Source organism: Echeneis naucrates, chromosome 22, assembly GCF_900963305.1.
Source record: "Echeneis naucrates chromosome 22, fEcheNa1.1, whole genome shotgun sequence".
Lineage (NCBI taxonomy): Eukaryota > Metazoa > Chordata > Actinopteri > Carangiformes > Echeneidae > Echeneis > Echeneis naucrates.
The window spans coordinates 6,873,108-6,892,989 of NC_042532.1; the positions used below are offsets into that span (position 1 = coordinate 6,873,108).

At 39.4% G+C, this 19,882-nt stretch overlaps 1 protein-coding gene across 1 annotated transcript; it reads right to left on the reverse strand.

Moving 5' to 3' along the window:
- Positions 1-4,136: 4,136 nt before the first annotated feature.
- syt14a (synaptotagmin XIVa) lies at positions 4,137-17,120 on the reverse strand. Its single transcript, XM_029494059.1, has 5 exons — positions 17,033-17,120; positions 9,339-9,620; positions 8,804-9,237; positions 7,833-8,022; positions 4,137-4,450 (listed from the first exon to the last, which is right to left on the reverse strand). The coding sequence occupies exons 2-5, from the start codon at positions 9,601-9,603 to the stop codon at positions 4,137-4,139; spliced, it is 1,203 nt and encodes a 400-aa protein (XP_029349919.1). The 5' UTR covers positions 9,604-9,620; positions 17,033-17,120.
- Positions 17,121-19,882: the final 2,762 nt, after the last annotated feature.

Sequence of the window (19,882 nt, forward strand, 5' to 3'; positions counted from 1 at the left end):
CTGTTGGCTGTTTTGTGGCAACACCAGGCAAGCCTTACATTTATTAACGCCGAGCTGCACATTGCCAAATTGAGGCAAAAGCCCAAACCCTTAATGTAAGTAAAGCCTCAGCTCTGTCATACAAGCAACCCCCTGTACCTCCAAGTACAAATGAAATATTAGCTATTGCACCATGCATTTGATCGCCTAACACACACAAAGATGCAGTATGTGGTTTAAAAAAAAAAACCCAACTACAACAGATGTATTTTTTTCCTTGTTATTTTTTAAACAATAATATCATCACATATAAACTGTCTCTATCATGAATCAATTTATAAGACATTTTACAAGTCAAACTCAGCCTTAAGTACAGAGGAAAAATACTTTTACAAATACATTAAGACACTGTGACACAAGGTAGCTGAGTGAAAAACAGTAAGGCACCAATGCCATCTGTGGCATAGGTAGTTTCTGAGAAAAAAAAAATAAACAAAACAAAACTCTAGATCAGAATTAAAAGCCAGAAGAGTACTTAAAATGTGTCAAGTACATGAAAACAAAAGTAACAATACTGCAAAGAATAAATATGTCTTTTTAAAAACCTTTTTAGAGAAACACATCTTGTGAAAGACAAGAACAACACCAAAGGGCGAGGTGCAGTTTGGTGCAGAAACAGGCCTTAGTCATTCAATGGTTAGAAGACGCTCGCTACCTAATTCAAAAGCAAACTACTTATTACTTGATGGTGGACTTTAAATTTCACAAAATTAGTAGTACTTGAATGCAATATTTCACTTTGGAAACCATTCACGCGATTTCATTTAGTCTGAAATTCAAAATGGAAAATTATGTGTCTTAATTTGTGAACTGTAAAATAACACAATTATCATTTTTGTCTCTATTTGGTGCTAAGATTTTTTTTTTTTTAAATAATTGTGACAACACACAAGATGTGTGAGTCCTTTCTGTAGGTTTATAAAATGATTCGCATTTAAATAAAAAAACAAAACAAAACAAAACAAAAATGTCAAAATCATGAAACTGAATTTATAGCTTTGGCTGCTTATTCTGGATACAAATAATGCATCTTCTCTTTATGTGTATGACTGATCTTACTGCCAGTCTCTCACATGGTGTGTTTCACTGTTGTGCTGTAAAGGCTGTGCTTTTTGTTTCGCGCTGTTAGAAAGCGTCAAAGTCATGACAGATTGATTTGACATGAGCTCTGCTGGTCTCCATCACGTCCCTGTCTGTATTTAGAGATAGAAATGTAAGGAGGACCAAAGCTTTAATACATAATCATGTTACTTTATCCTTCAAACGTAAACTAAAACAAAAAGAGTAGCAATCCACAATAGTATTGCTCACAGAGTGGGTTATTTGATTCACTACTGACTGTCTTGACACAATTTCTTCCCCATTATTGTTACAAAAATAGATAAGAAAACATTTACTGTATATAAAGTATATGGCAGACAATCAAGAAGTGGTTTATTTTGTTCTTACTATATTTAAAGTCAGAAATTGTCATACTTAACAAGAAAAAGCAACAACTACCTATATCACAGCCCCCCACGCCCCCTTTACTGTACCTCTCCATTCAATGCACACACATGCACACACACGCGCACACACAAACGCATACACACCCACACACACGTGTGTACTTTCACTTGGTAAAGAATGCAAAAAGCTAGCTTTCACTACAACCACAGGCACAGTAAAGAGTATATGTTTTTCTGTTGTTAGCAAAATAAATGAAGTGAGAAGTGGCCACAGCTGAAAATACAACCCACATTCCCGTCTACATTCTGCGAGTTTGTTGATGCACACTGAGGCTCCTTTGAAAACAGTTCTTAAAGACTGAATTTGCTTCAGTGAGGCGGCGTGTCACTGTACTCTGTGTGTGTGTGTGTGTGCTTTCTGTAATTACGGTGTGTCTGTGTTTGCTTTTTGAACTGGGTCCACTTAAAGAAATGTGTGAACTGACTAGAGCATAAGGCAAGGGATTCTGTGTGTGTGCAGCCACAGCACATATACATAGCACCAGAGCAGGTAAAAGAACATAACAGGTACATTTTCACCTCACCTGTTAGCGTCACTGCTGTGATGTGTTACCAAGTTATATTTTATTCAAGATATATTTATAAGAAAGTATCTGAAATTTCTTCTGAAAATTGTTTGACATTCAGTGGAACTTTCAAATGGTGGATGGAAACTCAAGATCATAAAACCACCACAGTAACTACTACACTTTTCTATATATAACATATCACAATCTGTCAGGAGTTTCAAAAATATCTGACAATGTGAAATGCTCATTTCTTTCCAGGGATCACTTCTGCACTTCATCTTAACGTCAAGCATGACAATGTTGCTGTCAGTGATGTCAAGTTACTTGTCATGCATTTTATTTGCTTGACAAAAATGTCTGAAATTATTTTGTTGTGGTTTTGTTTCCTTAAGTTGAGGCTCAAACAATGTTGAGGTGTTGTACCTTGGCAGTGTCGACTGAACAGGGATTTACGAAAACTGTAGTAGTGTCAACTGAATTCCCTAAATCTATTCTCCATAGATTCTACAATAGCCCATTATCAAGCATGCCTTTAAAAAATCCCTTAGAGTCTTGTGCATTTGGTGCAGCAGATGGCAAATGAAGCTCTGGCAAAATCGTAATTAGCAACATTTACAACATGGTGATTTAACCTAAATTCTATTTATAATTCATTTATGAAAGTTGAATCACTTATGTCTTTCCTGAAAGGAAGAAACTGTGAGTTTGATGTTCGCAGTCCCAAAATAATCTTTTTATTTTGATTCGTAAAATTATAAAAAAAAAAAAAAAAAAAAGTAATTAGCATGAGCACTGATGATAGCTCAATGTAGCCACGCCTCTGGTTTAAACAACCAACATCTGCTGCAGTCCAAACTTAAGAGCTATGTAGGAATGTTGCCATTAGTTAGTGTTTTCTCACATGCAGAGCCGAGCTCTGTCCTGCACTGTTTACTGCTGCAACAGGACAGCTGGGAAAAGTGGTCAAAGGAAATAGCTTAAAGCTCCTAAACAGGACTTCTCAGTGATATTGATGATTAACTGCTGAATCAAGAAGAAGCAGTTCAAATCGATCATTATAGTGAAAAAGAAATCAGATCCTTTATGATTGGCTGTCTTCAAAAGTGAGCGTGGCCTGGACAGAGCTGACAAAAACATAGTGATGTAAGGAGTAAAGGATGCATCTTCCCCTGAGTGCAGAGTCCGCCATTTTAATTTGCTTATGCTTTACAGGGAGGCCTTTTTGATATAAAAATAATCTGACGCATACTTAGTATGTAGCAAAATACAAATGAAATAGCACAGGGAGATTACAGCTGGGTGTTTTTCATTTCACCGACTTTTTTTTTTTTTATTTTTAAATTATTATTCTTAAGTTTAAGTTAAACAAGTCAAAGTTTGGCTAGAGCAGAAAATGACATGACACAGCCTGCAGTGAGAAAAGCAAGTGCAAATGTAAAATGTCTCCTGTGAAAATGGGTTTTCGCAGTCAGCATTTTTAATAATAGTGGCACACAGACCATGTAAAGGCTGATAAAAACACTTTTCTGATATTAACAATGGCTATGTATGTCTTTTTCTGGCTTTCTAATGTTTCTTTTCCCTCCCTTGGTCATCTCAGTGACCCAAAAATAAAAAAACAAAACCTGAGAAAAATTCAATAGTTTGGCTCTAACGGTTTGAGGGCTTGCTCAAGAATTGTAAGTGAGATCATTATGACATGATTAATGATAACCTGCGCTGCAGTTGTTTCAGCTAGAGGTGTGGGGATGCGAATTTGAATTGGTTCGTTCATCGACGTTATCGAGAGCCTGCTTCTTGGAACAGGCTGTTTAACTTCAATAGGCAAAAACAGAGCGCCATCTGCAGAAACCCGAAGGACATTACAAGGCAATCCTTGGAAAATGTGGAATCACATTGAAAGCCATACTGTCAATAAATGGCTGTCAGTGTGACTTTGCAAGCAGAGTGATGAAAATGCTTACGCTGAGCAACTGAAACATGGCTCTGTCACATTCCTCTACACCAGCTGAACTTATCTACTTCTTGCTGCTCTGTGCAGTCGCCCCGTGCATGCTCTCCCCTTACACTTCTGCTGCTGTTAAGACTCCAGCAGACTGTGCCAGTGGCAAACCTGCTGTCCTTTGGACTCCTTCATCTGAGTCCAGTGGGTGAGCTCTTCCTCCCCAGAGCTGTTGAGGCCGAGGGAAATCCAGCCGATCATCTCCTTACGCTTCATGCTGCGCTTGTTGTAGACGGAGAGGATGAGCGTGACATCTGATAGCTGGAAAAGGGCTACCTGGAAGACAAACGTCTCTTTGTAGGTTGGGTTGGGCTGACCGCGACAGATGGATGTCTTGCACTTGGACATCTCGTGGCCCATGGAGTTCAGCAACGTCAGCTTAACGTATGTGTCTAGACGGGGAAATCAGTTGATTATTGGACGGAATAAAATGTCAAACTTTTGGCATATTTTTAAATATGTGGTTTACAGTGCTCAAACATTTGTGAATCATTTGTGCAAAATCCTTCTGTCTCCTCAGTTGATTCTCTTTGTATTAAAGCATCACCTTCCGCTGCAGCTGTTTCTTCTGCAGCAAACTGTGACACATTTTCCCCCCCAAAGCATTTGCTCTTGTGGATGTCCCAGTCACTGATATATAAGATCCTGACCACATAGTATGCGGTTTTCTTCTGATCTAACACAAAGCGCAGCTGCAACTGCTCCTGAGAGCAGAAACTCAAAGGGTTCAAGAAGCAATTCAGTCTTGTTGCTATGCAACTACTGTAAATCTAACTTGAAATAGGGGATAATGCTAAAATAAAAATTGACTGGGAAAAGTTAACAATAGATTTGCATGTGCTCAGAGGATGAGGGGCATTTTCGGGAATAAATTGTGTAGCTGAAATTAATTTTCTTCATCAGAGAAGCCCCCAGGAGCTGCTATGATTTTCTCTGACTTTTAACATATCAGAGTGCACAGACACGGCACGTGCGGATTTTTAGAGCCCAGTGGCAATGTCCCAGAACGTGCTATGTCCACAGTGTAAGTCACATATTTCTGACGAGATGCATGCCTGCTGCAAACAAATGCTCAAACGTTCAGAGACAAATACAGAAGTCCGCTATTGCTGCGTGACTCTAATATATCCTGACAATGGCATGTCACTTACAGGTTGGCCACACAAAAGAAATTTAGCCAGAGACCATTATAGTCAAAGTGTTAAAAAATTTAGAACGGCTCTCTCACTAATTATCTGAGTGACATCTTCAATTTTCGGTTTTTCAGCCGATTCCATTATGTTCTAAATTCCAAATCTGAGCACATTTCCTAGAAAGAAAAAACATTTGCTTCTAATAAATATCATTCATTCAACCGCAAAGAGGAAAACGTAGAGGGAAAAACAGTATCATTTTCGCCATTATCAAGTGATTCAGCATTCACGGTTTCTTTATTCACTCCTCATTTACATGCAGAAATCATGACATAAACTGAAGCCACAAATCCAGCTGAAGTAAATGAGGCAAGACTGGCAATCACAATGGGTCTTTGAGAGTGTTTCGCCCCTCGTCTACAACCATACGCAGTAATAATGCTGTGTATTATGTTCCTGTCTGAGAGGCAGTAGAAGGAATGAATTGCAGAGGCTTTCATGCCGTCGAGTGCCAGCTGCCTTCCAACGCCTAGCTCACCACCCTGAATCACACATTCAGTTGCTCTCTTTGACATAAAAGCACAGTGAAAAAAATTGCCTTGATTTCTTTTTTGACTGCTGCTGAATGGGCTGTGTAGAGCTGTGGATGTCTTAAGTGGTCAGTAGCAGTGATGCATGACTCTTGGGTATTGTTGCTGAATGAGAGGGGCTGCAACTGATGATTAACTTGACTTGTCGGTTTGGTACTGTTTTGAAATTATAGAAACGGAGCTTTGAAATTGCTCCGCATCTTTCACCGCGCTCCTTCCACTTTGTGCGACGCACAAAGTTAATCAACGCCCCAATGAGGATTTTGCACAAAGGTTTTTTTCAGTGTTTCCAGATGTGACTGTATCCTAAACGTAATTTGAGGACTATACAGTGTGTGGGTAAGCTATTCGGGAAAGAACAAACAATATAAAAAGCTCGCTGCTAGTCATTAGGTAGAGACATTCATAAATAAAAGAAACAGAAATGAACGGGAGGACACCACTGTGTGTGTTTTAGAGCATTTTAGCTAGTCTATGCCTAAGTCCTGTTTCTGATTTATGTGCTGTAGGCAGAGCTCAAAAAATGCAAACTACACCCAAGGTGTACTGTTTGAATTAAGCAAGCACAGCCAGTGACACACAACATTTCCTTCTAGCTGGCCATCAGCCATCAAGCAAATTGCATTGAGTTAACATGAAAAGTGTTATTTCTGACTGAAAGACTTTCAGGCATCACAAGCACAAACACTGGAGAGACATGAGACACTGTGGAGGGTGGAACAGGGGATGCATGCAAAACAAGAGGTAAACCTTCGAAACTGAAGGGATCAAAGGTTTCAGCAAGCAATCATCTTCATGGATGAGTGTGTCGGATTTAAGGAGTTTGTCCAAGTCAAAATTTACATTTAAAATGAGTAGTAATTGTTTTAGTGGCCAGATTGAACTTTTTCGAAACAATCACATTTGCTTTCTTGCCAAGAGTGAGATGGATGTAAAATATGACGCCACAAACCACAAGAGTCTGTCCAAATGTAATAAAATCGGATGCTCCTGATTAACATATTTATTAATGCTGTTTTTGGTTGTTTTTTTTTTTGTTTTCTTTATTAAACATTGATTTACAGCGGTGGCGTGTTGCACTATTTCTTAGCCTGCTTCAGTAATTTTCTGCGTTTTATCATTCTAAGCTATGCTAGGCTGAGCTAGCTTGCTTCTTGGTCTTGCTTAATTGCTTAAATGCTTTAGCATTAAACTGGTATCTATCTTCTCTGTGCAAGAAAACAGGTTCGCTTGTTTCCTAAAATTTCGAGCTATTGATTGGAATAATCAATAGTTTGAAGTTGGGTTAGGGTTAAACCTAACCCTGAATTCAACGATATATTGAGCTTTGAATTATTTAGCAGATTTAGTAACCTAAGTGAACAAAATTCAACTGTTCCTCATGTCATGTAAATTAGAAAAATGCCTTATTTTTTAACTATCTTCATCCATGAGGATAATACAAAAAGGTCTAGTGTTCAATACAGAGAGCACCTCACTTTGCGGCAGGGACAGAGACTCACCTCTGATAATATAAACCTGTCCACCTATCAAGTGTTTTAGACAACAGAACAGCCCATCTGACAACAAGGGTTGGACAGCAGTAAGAAAAAACAACGGACCAAGATGTCAAAAAGGTAGTAGGGGTGAGAGATATTCAGGTGCACACATAACAGAAGATGCGAGGAAAGAGAAAAAAGGGTCAGAAGGCCAACAACATTGCACAAAGTTCAACAAGAGGTAATTTTTGTTTGAACTTGCTGCTCAGATCCCTGGAAACTGGCTTAGGAGACTGATCAGGAAAAAGCAGGGAAACCAGGGATCATGTCAGAGGAAAACCAAAACAGCGTGCATACAGTAGTCTCTCTTTGGCTCAGTTGTATTTAAATAAAAGAACCCAGTTTATAATGATGTATTTAAGTTTGACTGCCTATCTTTACAATATGATTGAAGATTAAAGTTGCATTATGACGGCCGATACACAAATCCCTCCACGCAGACGCAACTTGGGTTTTCTAGTATCCTAAACCATGTTTCCACAACTACTCAAATAAAATGTTTCGGGTACTTACTGGGTGGCTTGTTGGCAGCTAGGTTCTTGAAATGGATACCTTTGATGACCTCCACAGAGAGACGTCCTGTTGTGGCGTTGTACACCAGGCCCACAAGGATCTCTGGAGTGGAAGTCTGACTTACTGACTGGAATGATGAGGCGCTTTCACTGCATGTCATATCTGAGAGGCTGACCTGGGATTCACCACCCTGGAAGTGTTTACAGACATTCAGAAAATCTCTCAGTCATATGACAAAAGTCAAAGCACAAACTCATTATACCTCTCATGACACCACCTAGAGACGTCTACAAATGTCTGACCTTTCGCAGCAAACAAAAGCAGGATTTCTCATTTTCTTGTTTTGAGCCCCAAAAAGATTTAGTTGTCAGTGTTAAATGCTGACTCCAACCAATTTGCGCTTCTCCTTAACTTTGCATTTGAGTTTTTCACTCACCCCACAGTTTGAGCGAAGGGAGAGCACATTATCAACTGAAGCAGAGAAAGAAGGGAAAAATTTGATACAATTGGAAGTCTGAATCTCTGCATGATTAAAGGGCGCAATACTAAGAAAATACTATTCTGAGAAACAAGAAAAGGCAAGTGAACTAATGCATGGCCAATTCTTTGCAGAATAATGGCCCTTTGTAGTTTTAACACAGTGCTGTTTTAGACAGCTATTCTTCTCTTTAATCTTTGGCATTTATGTATCTCGGTGTAAAAAATAAATAAATAAAAAAAAAGACATTGTTGTTTTATTCCCTGATGTGAAATAGAGGCAACTGTACAATTATCTATTTCTCATATATATACATAAAAACAAACAAAACAAAATGAAGTGGTTCACCAAGCAAGATCTTAACGTGCTAATAAGCTGCAATGAATAATCTCACTCTGAAAACATTACATGAACGATCAGCCAACATTGAGCATCAATTAATGAGATGTTGCGCACGTGTTTAAAAGCTAACACCTGCTTTGATCATACTTACCGGGAGAGCACAGCATGGGTCTAATATGACTGGCACAGACATTTTCCCCTGAAGGTTGAGCTTGGTGAGGTAGAACACCTTTTCCCCGAGCACCTTCTCCTTCTTCATCCGCCGCATACTGTAAAGGCGGAACCGGATGGCATAGTTGCTGATCATCTCTGACTCAACATGGCTGAAGCGGAAGGTCTCCGTGAAGATGGGACAAGGGCCTCTCTGGATTCCCGTCTTTGCCTTCTGCTTCTTGGTGGGCAGCAGCACCAGGTGGACCTGCCAGGAGATGTTACCGGTGTGTTTGTGGCTGGGGAGGTCCGTGACCGCCATGATGGTCACCGCCAGCTGCTGCTCCTCTGAGTCGTAGTTGAACACCACATCCAGGGTGCCATATTTTGCAATCGGATCTGGTTCGTAACCTTTCAGGAGCTGTGCAGCTGATCCTCGGGCCGACATATCCTAAAGAACATATTGGTGATATGTTCAACGTCTCACCAATGAATAAAATTTTCAATCATATATATTGACATTGACATAATTGCGCTTGTATTTACCTCTGGGCTGAGGACGGCAGTGCTGTCGCTGGGTACATCTTCCTCATAGCCCTTGTTGAGGTAACTCTCAGTCTCATGGCCGTCGCTGCCTTCACTGGGACATTTGCCGAAGGACAGGTGGGGACTACCACTGGTATGGGACAAATCACACTTGGCATCTCCCAAGTCAGACAGCGTGCAGGACATCCGCGGAGAGCCATTCTCATCCTGATAGGGTGGAGGCTGAAGCTCATCCAGTGGCGGCGTTCGTCTCATCCGCTGGATGCAGTTTACTGATTAGGAGGAAAGCAGTGGAGAATTCAGAACCACAGTAATATACAATACAATACAATAACTGTTTGAACCATGTGAAGAGAGCCAACTCGGCTTGTGGCCACAGCAGTAACACAACTATAGCAATGGCAATACCAATTATACTTAACTACTGTGAATCAAAATGGCCCTTAAAATTTGGTGGAGACATTCAAGGTCCCCAGAAAATGAATTCCTCTGACTTGGAACCATCCACTGAATTGGCTTGCAGAAAATGTTTTACACTCGATAGTCATGGTCCTTTGATGATGAAAGCGGCAGTCTGCTCTGGTGAGGTGCTGACATGTAAGAGGAAATAATCAAAACAGAATGACTAAACCACAAACTAAGGAAAGAACCTTTAGGATTTTTATAAACTCTCCAAAAGTTAAATTTCTAAAACATTAGTCTGATTATATTACAACAAACACACCAGAGTTAGAAAAACACAGCTTTCCCATCCTCCTCATTTCGTGGAAAATCAAAGTCATTAACATTTTGTGAAATGCACAAACGCCCTCCTATATACACTTCAGCTGCAGTTGCAGCTGAAAGAGAGGTAAGAAGGGTTTATTTGTACATTCAAGGTTCTTTAAATAGGACACAGGCATAACCACAACACACACAAACATGAAAATAGCAACAACAACAACCAAAAAAAGACAAAACTGAAAAAATCCAATTAAGTGTGTCGCTCTATAAGATACATTACATTTTAAGTAAATCCAATAGTAGATTTATTTTTCACCTTTAATTTAAGTAATAACTGTGAGAAGCGTCTCTGGAACCACCTGTGCAGCATTTTATTTAAAAGCCTCTGCAACTTTCAAATCGTATTCAATGTTGATAGATTGATCTTATTTTTAGTATTTAAGTATTTTAATCTTTTTTTATGTAACTGTGCAAGATGAGGGTGAAGCAATTGTAATTACACAGCATAAAATCATCATCAAATTAAAACAGTGAATGCATGTGCAACTCCCCTAGTCTTGCAAAATATACTTTATCAATATTCAAACTCTGAGTAAATGTGTCAATCATTTATGTTACTTTCTATCAAAAATGCATATTCTGTTGTTCATTAATTCTTTATCAGTGAGTCATACAAAACTATATTTAACACAGAATGTATTTTCACTGATAAATGGAACATACTCTGCCCATCCTCATGAGCATAACATGCTCTGTGAATGCACCACCTACATAAAACATCATGTGCACCATAAAAGGACCGAGCTGAATTCTTCGTAATCTGCCACAGATTTCATGCCTCTAACCTTTCTAAATGATTCAGTTGCCCACAAGGCAAACAGAAAGGCTATACTGAGCTTTTCTTGGGTACCTAAACACAACCTTGAATAGCGTAGCCAGCTGCAATCTCAAATCTGCCTCCCTTGTCCAATTTGGATTCATAAAATTTGAGCAGCCGATGTTAATACTCCCGTAGGGACACTGCAAAGAGTGCTTTATATCCAATCTCATGCAAAAAAAAACTGAAAGAAAACAAAAGATGAAGGAGAAAATAACTTCTTTTCATGCCGTCTCCTAACTTTTGGAAAAAGCCAATGCTATGATGATGTAATCTGCTGCGACTCATTGTTCAAGCTTGCTCCCAAGTTCTTGAAACTTTCGCTCTTAATAATGTCAGTGAGACAGCACCTCAAAGTGGCACATATCAGTGGCAGGATAGAGGCAAAGGAGTCTTAACTAAGTGTCATGTAGGGCTTGATAAAAGGAGAAAATCCATTTTGAGCAGCTTTTTTTCCTCTTGTGCCGGGGGCGGTTGATTTGATGGAAGCTGCTGTGTAAAAGCAGTACTCTTTTCTCCAGCCTGCTAATTGGGATGGTTACTATTCCTCCTCTTGTCTAACTCAGCCTTCCTTCATAGAGCTTCATCCCTGTCTGCACTGGCAGTTGCCTTGTTTTGCCCTCTTGTACCTCTGAGTGGGGAAACTGTTTGAGCTTTGGGAATTTTGACTGTGAAACTCAAGCAGAAAAATTTTAAGTGACAAATGAGAGGAGCGACACTTTATCCTCATTGTGTCCACAGACGTGTGTGTGTGTGTGGGGGGGGGGGCATGGCTGCCCTCTTGTGCACTCAGCACCTTGCAGTTTTATGAGGCAGTAAGATTTCAAAAACAACAATCAAGTGCAAATTCTAGCAGTCAGTAACGCCAAGAGTGAAGTGTAACATATCATGTATAATGATCACCCTCATTCAAACAAAGCAATGTGTGAAAGGTAAGTTTAAACTACACCAAACAATGTGTAGATATAATAAAAATTATAGTGTTTTATGGACCTGTGTATACATACTCTGACATCGGCTGGTGTTTATTATACCTCTTTTTGTGTATAAATGAGCACATACAAGACCCAACGCACTTGTTGAGAGAATGAGCTCAGCTGGGCTGCTCTGAGAAAGATGATATCCTTGTCACGTCAACATAAAGCATAAGGCTACACTCAGGAGGTAATTAGCATAAAACTGATATCTCCCAAAAGGTCAAAAATACACCTATTTCAGGCGATAGCGTGGGTGGGTGAGCACATTTCTGCAGACTTAACTAGACTCTGAACAGAGAAATTGTTAGCCCACAACACCTAAAACTTGTTGTTGCTGTGTTAGTAGACATATTTCATAACTCTGGACAGCAATAAAAGCGTTCCTTCTTTGCTATTTCTGTGGAATCACATTAGATTGGTATTGATTTCCTGTGTAAAAACATTTTGGAACTCTTTTGCAGCCTATAAAGACACGTAGCTTGATTTCGCTGACACTAAATCTGTATATGACAAAAGGAATATGGGCAATGAGTGAGGGATTTGTTGGACATTAAATGGTGCTATTAAATCTGGCTGCGACTGCTGTGCTACACTGTATTGAAGGCTTTGTCACTTTTTTTTAATCGCAAACGTTCCACAAAAAACTCCAGTTCAAATAATTTCCGAACTTCTGAATTTGAAATAAAAGTCAATAATGATAATATGTTGCATCCTAAATATTCAGCCTGAAAGGTGGCCTGCTATTCAATTTACAAGACAAACACTGGAGTTCAAAAGCTAATATTAACCCAAAAAGCACCATTGTTCCATGACTTCACCTAGACTTCCAATTTGTTGTTTGACTTTGCATGCATCTATAACAACCTCATTTAGCCACTTTTGAAAGTCATGTAACCACGGCCATGGTGCTGACTGATGTATTATGTGAAAATATCTTTAACTTGTATGACAGAACTTGTTGGTTTAGGTTACCATCTAACAAAAAAGACATTCAAAAATCCCTTAAATTAAACGTAACTGTCAAAGTGCTAATAAAGGTTAACTCATTCCCACAGTACTCCATTAATCTATGACCAATACGGCTAAAATTCTATCTGCTTCCATAATTAGTTGGATGCATTCAATTGCGGTCTATTACTTTTCATGTTCAGGGAACATGAACGTGAATGTGAATGTCTCTCTTATCTGTCATATCCAAATTAACCCGTTTGACTCATCACAATTAATTATATTGAGACTCATAGAAGTGAAAGTTTAAATTCAATAAAGATGTTAAGCCATTTCTTATGATTATTAGAAATTGATTTAATAATTACATTTACATTGAAAGTATTTATTAGCTACTGTCATCTTTAATAGGACACCTAGGAAAAAGTATTGTGACATATATTGTCTTTGTCCAATGAGACATTCCAACTTCAGGAAAGGGAAGCTGATCCAGACAAACCTTTATTCATTGCTTTCTTATTTACTATTTTGGGAGTCCTTCTATTTTGAAAGCGGAACCACCGGGGCATCCATCCTCCCAGAATCTGCAGCCTCTGCACAATCTCCTGCATGTATAATACATATGTCCCAAGGACCAAGCTTACATGCTTCCAGTCAAACAAAAGCGGCAGCAGCAGGAAATATTACAGACGCCTTAGAACTTTGGCAGATAGCTTGTTTAAAATTGATGAAATGAAAATGAGAATAAATACAAATCTAGAAAATAAAAACTCCCCTTCTCCAAATTGCTCATATTTTTTTGTTTGCAAAGTGACTTAATATCGGCGCTGGCATGAGGCTGCTGCTTCATCATTGCTGATCCATTGATGGCTTGCTGGGATCCATGATGACTTGGTGAGAGAGAAAACCACAGCCATCAAAGCCGTACCACGGGGAGGAAAATAATGAACCTCGGTATTTTCAACCAAACTGCAGCTGTGACTGTGTGCGTTTTCACTTCCCTTGGTGAAGATTAGATTAGTGTGTTGTGTGTTAAAAGTAATCTGATGGCAATAATCTGGTAATGATACAAAAGATTAGGAACTGCAAACACAACTGATTTCCTTCTTCGGATGTTTACTTTGTGTGCTCTTTTATTTCACAGGAGGAAATAATCTGCGATCTGTTTTGACCCTTGAATTTGAATTTTCAATGAAAAAGTTGGCCTTTCATATTCAAAGTGTTGCAATATAAAAATATAATATGACATAAAAGGTTAACGTTTTTCCAGCTCAATCAGTCAAATCTCTGCTTTCCCTTCCTCACAAGGTCCCTTACTACCACTGAAAGAGCCAGACTTCAAAAGTATGACCACAAAATACAAAAAAGTCTTGAATACAGTGTGAACAGTTTCTTTGAAATTCATTTAAAAGCTTTTGCTGTGTAGTTTAAGGTTGATGTAGAATCGTATGAAGGTTACACATATTTTGTGATCCTTGTCTTAAAAAAAAACAAAAAAAAAAACAAAACAAAACAAAAAAGCTCCTTTTGGATTACCGTATTTTGCGGACCATAAGGCGCACTATCAATGCACGGGTCTATTTCCATACATAAGGCGCATGATAAAACGTATAGAGCGAAAAAATAAAGCGCACTGCGTTCTGCTCTCTGATTGGTTTATCGCTGCCAGCGATATCAAACACCTGAAGTTAGTGTGACGTTGGAACAACATTGTCTCCCAACATTTGATTATAATTGGATTGTGTTACGGATTTGAAAATTTGGTTTACGTTAAAAACCTGGCTTGACGTCTAATTATAGTAAGGTAACACTGACTAAATTTTGGACGGCACTACATAATTAGTAATCTAACGTTGTCTGACGTTGCAGCCCATATCCAACCAAGGAACAACGTTAACACAACCTCCCTGTGTCAGCTGGGAATGCTCCGACAGTCCAAACTGAGCGGCTTCACTTACCGAAGTCGGACTAAAACATTTTGTGTACCACATAAAACTGGTTCGATGTCAGTCAGCACAACAAGAAATCATACATAAAGCGCACCGGACTATAAGGCGCACTGCCGATTTTTGAGAAAATGTAAGGATTTTAAGTGCGCCTTAGAGCGCGAAAAATACGGTATTTAAGTGCCAGCCTTTTGTACGATGGGACTGCGAGATCTAAATAACTCTTATTTGAAACCATTCATTGCGCTAAAACAGCTGCATGTGGCACCGTGAAAACGCAAGATAAAGATGAATTGTGTTGCAGGAAACAGGCACAAAGATGAATGAACAATAATCAGATTTTGTTCTGAGGAAAGTGGTCCTCTTGGTGGGCAGAAACGAATCAGTAATCCAGATTGCTTGTTTTCACCACTTTCAGAGAGCTACTTGACTGTTAGCCAAGACTCATTGATTAGCTCTTATCCTTAAAGCCTCAAGATGAGGAATCGCTGCTGAGAGAGAGATTAAATGACACTGTTGTGTTTTGTTTTGTCATATGGCCTTAAAAAGAGAACCTGTTATTTGCACGAAAGCTGATGTTTTCTCCCCCCCAGCTATTTCAGTGTATGGTTTTCAGAATAACTTGAAAATCGTAGAAAATCTAAAAATAAAATATTTTTGAGCTGCCCTACTTTTATTTGTATATTTTTTTTACAATCCTGTGTATCTGAACTCCAACTGAGGACGACAGAGACCATCTAGTGGTTATGAGAACACGCGCAACTTTTGCAGCATTTGCATAACAACAACCTTTTGCAGTGCGTTGCTTCCTTACTAATGGAGTTAGAAGCATGTCATGCACTATTTATCTCTTTGCTAGGAGTTCAAACATTGCTTTAAATAGACGGCGCCAGACACTCAGCTGTGCAACCCACTGTCTTATATAACACAGAGCTGGTTCAGACGTGATTCACTAGTTGAGGACCTTGACAAAGATTGGATTGTGTTTGTCTTTGAAAAACAGTGTGAGTCATAAACATGGTTGATTATTGTCTAAGGATGTCAAACGCTTCAAACCTTATTTGCATCTTTGCATGTGTCCAAACTAAACTGCAGAGTTAGAACGAACCTATAAATGGCTCTCGCATGCAGTTGTTACAAATCATCGTTCTTACTGACTCGTTTGATATGTTTTATTTTGTTTTTCAATTTAAACATTTATTATTTACTATTTTGTGAAAGCAAAACTCTGAAAAAACATTCTGTCACAGCTGCTACATGGATTTTGGAATCTGAACAGCGAGGCTAGTTGTTAAAGCTAAGCTAAGCTAAGCTAACCACCTGCTGATTGGAGCTTCATAGTTAACATGCTGATATGAAGGCGATGCTAAGATCGCATTCATCTTGTCAGCAACTCACTTGTGTTTTCCAATACATGGATCCACTAGAACAAAATGATTACAGACTACTGTAGCACGTGATGACAAAGATTTCAATATATCAAGTGACTTCACATTCAGGGTTCAGTTGAAGTGTGTTGCCTAGTTTTATCAAGCTTAATTAATCAGAAGACCTCATTTTCAGTCTAGAAGTCTAACAGATGAGAAGGAGAACAAAGTGACTCATCCAAATAGGTCATTGGCCGTGTTCTCCTGTGGTTGGGTCTGCGCTTAAATAAATGATTATAATAATAATAATAAAGAGATCTCCATCTCCCACGGTGAAAGCCTTGTGATGACGGATGTGGCAGATGGGTAAAACGGGGATGCGTCAAATCAGTAAATGGAGAAATAAAAGAAAAAAGAGAAGTGCAAGGCTGCGGCTGTGCAGATTATGCAGACAGTTGACTGTTTCACAACCCTCCCACGGAGAGTGCACTGAACGGGAGCTTCGCTTTGATCACCTCTCTGGATTAACTGGCAGTGTGCGTCAGTGTGCATGTTTTTGTGTGGTGCTTTTGTGTTTGCTGGCATGGTGGAAGTACAGAAGTCTGCACGACTGACTGCAGCTCACTGCAGTGATAAGAGGGAAGCATCTAATCTCACTGCAACTTTTTTGTTTGTTTTAAAATTGATTTGTTTTACATTTTTGTACAGTCTAGCTGTCCTTTTCTGGACGTTCTTGGAAAAATAAACAGATGAGTGGAAGCGACTGTAAGAGGCAATGCACACATATGAATACTAATGGGGAAGCATGCTGGTTTTTCTAATTAATTTCACAGATACGGATCCTACCATCATCAGCCGAGGCTTCGCTGCTGTAGCCATCATAATCGGCGGTCAGGGGGCTGTACTTCTGTCGACTCTCCCAGCTGAAACCTCCTGCGCGTTTGACATTAGCTGCCGCCTTGGCTGCTCCCCGGAGGCCCTGCGAGCGGCTGACTGCTTCCTGGTACTGCCCCATCAGTTCATCCTCGCTGTCCGATGACGAGCCCTGCAGGTCGGCGTCAGAGCAGGCCTTGTCTGTTTGGGGAGCAGAATCGTGGTGTGGTTACCGTGAGACACGCTGTGATGCAAAGGAGAGCTAAACGATGCAATGGCACATCCTACTGCCCCAAACTGCCTTTTGTTAGAATGACACTTATACCACATCGGTGGTAACAAAATAAACGAGGAAGAGATTGACAAAATGAAGACATTAAGTGAATTTCTTTTTCAAGGAAGAACATCAGAAAAGTGCTGAGACAGACATCTACTAAATTTTCCAACAAAGCCGTGTCGAAGTGCTACAGTCAAAAGACACAAAGATCGACACACTCATCCTGCAACACAGTCTTTGTTTTTTTTTTTATTTTATTCCCCTGCATCAATCATCCAGATTATCCTCAGGTGTTGTTAATGTGTTGAATTCATTTAGAAAATTACAGAAAATCATGATTAACTTTCTTTTATGGTTGCAGGTGTTGTCCTGTTATCCATTCTCAAAGGTGTCTGCGGTTTTATTTTTAATCCTTTAAAAGATTCTAGGATGCATAATATTTATGAGTCTTGAAAATCCATGATATGGATTAAGTCATCCCTGAGCTTCTCATTTTACAGCATGCATGTTTCAAATTGTTCTGGACGTGGCTGTCATCTACTCTACCTAAATCTAAATGTTTGTTTCCTTAAAAGACCGAATCATGCTGCTGTTTACTCAGAAGATGTCAACATGGGAATTTCACTGAATCACATTTAACCATAAACACATGTATCACAGGCCTACATGGGCCGGGAAAGACAGCAGCTGCCGGTGCATACCCAAAAAAAGAAAGAAAGAAAGAGAAACACAAACTTAATAAAACTCGGCTCGGCAATTAGGGTGGAACATTACACGTTACGATATGGGAACTTTACACACTTAACATCAGCCAGATATGCTGATATATATTTATCATGTTGAGCGGAGCAAAGGTTTTTGGCAACACTCACGTTACCATGGTGCTCTGTCCATCAGCAGACATTATGTAACACAGTCTTATTATGAAACAGTTACATATTTATACAAAATATATGACAAAAAACCTCCATATGCTGAAATATAATATACTGCCATGTTGGAGGAACATATTGGAAAAGATGTATAAGACCTACATTGTGAAATCTTATTGCAGCCAATTTGGATTGTGCTATACTGATTTATATTTCTAAGCCTCAACCTCTTTAAGACTGAATGTTATCAGCATACACATCTCTAAATTCAGATGTTTTATGGGAAATTCTGTATTTTCCAATACACAGTAAATCGCTATCACATCAGACCAGTTGCTTTCATACTGACCTCCTACGCAGCAATGGGAGTGTCATGTGTCTTCCAGCAGGCGGCAGCAAAGATTTAAAATGTCTCCTTTTCACCCTGAACAACCTCAAGGAGGTAAACAGTATGTGTAAAGAGTGTTTTTGAAATGCACATTGGAGGTAGAATAAAAGAATTAAAATACTAATATTCTTACAGCTGCGCTGTTTGGTGTTTGGACAGTGCAATTATTAATTTAACACATCCTGGAAGAGATCAAGCGTCATGAGCCGTTCTGTAGATGAAACATTTAGCAAAAATGTAAAAAAAATAAATAAAAATGTACTAGACACCAAGAATAATCACATAACCACTTTACATAGCCCCCCTTTGTTTCTAACTGAGTGTTTACGTGGCGCGTCAGGCTTGGGCCGATTCCCTATAGGGGCTCCCCCTGAGCCACCAACCTATTAAACTTTTGATGCCCTGTGGACAGACGAGGCGGTAACAGCCCTACATCTGTCAGCAACAGCAATCCCGTCGTGGGCTGAGAAAGGCCAGTGCCACTGGAAAATGTCCCCTTGCAGAGGTCAGGCCTTATGCTGCACTGATCCATAGTTTTAAGTGACTTCACTTGTTCTGATTGAGAGCCCTGGAGTTCAGTAGCGCACTTTAATTTATAAAACTAGCATTATTTTTATTAGATTTACCACCAAAATAATCTCTATTTTTTGTGTTGTGCCTTTGTTTAACAGAGATATCTATCCACTATGCAGCTATCAGGTGAAAATTGAGCATAGGTCCAGACTGACAAGTCTCCAGCCCACACATCTTGCCTTTCAACGCTCCACCATCACTCAAACCATGGCTGTTTGCTGAATAATGGGCCGTAGTATTCAGAGGTAGTCTACACTTGGACCGTTTATTTTTACATCATATACATCATTGAATGTATTTGGAAAACGATTTGTGCATCGCAGCAATGAAAGGTGTTTGAACGTAGCCTCACCCTGCTGCTCTGTGGTTTTCCTGAAGTCATCAAGGCACTGAAGGCTCCCTGGGTTCTCTAGTGCCAACTTGTTGTTGAGGTACCAGAACAGGAGGGTCATAAGGATGATGAAGAGTCCGATGGCCGTCAGAAACCCCAACACCTCTGGAGAGACTGAAACACAGAAATTAAATGTAATGATGCTGTTGTTTTAGCTTTCGCATAATTTTTGGTAAACAAATAAAACCACTCTCAAAGTGATTCAAGACTGTGCTTCTCAGAAACACACTTAAAATAAACTATTCTTTCTTTTTAAGTCATGTTTCCCCCACATGGATGCATAAAACAAACTTATTTCCCGCCACCGGAATGGCTCTATTTA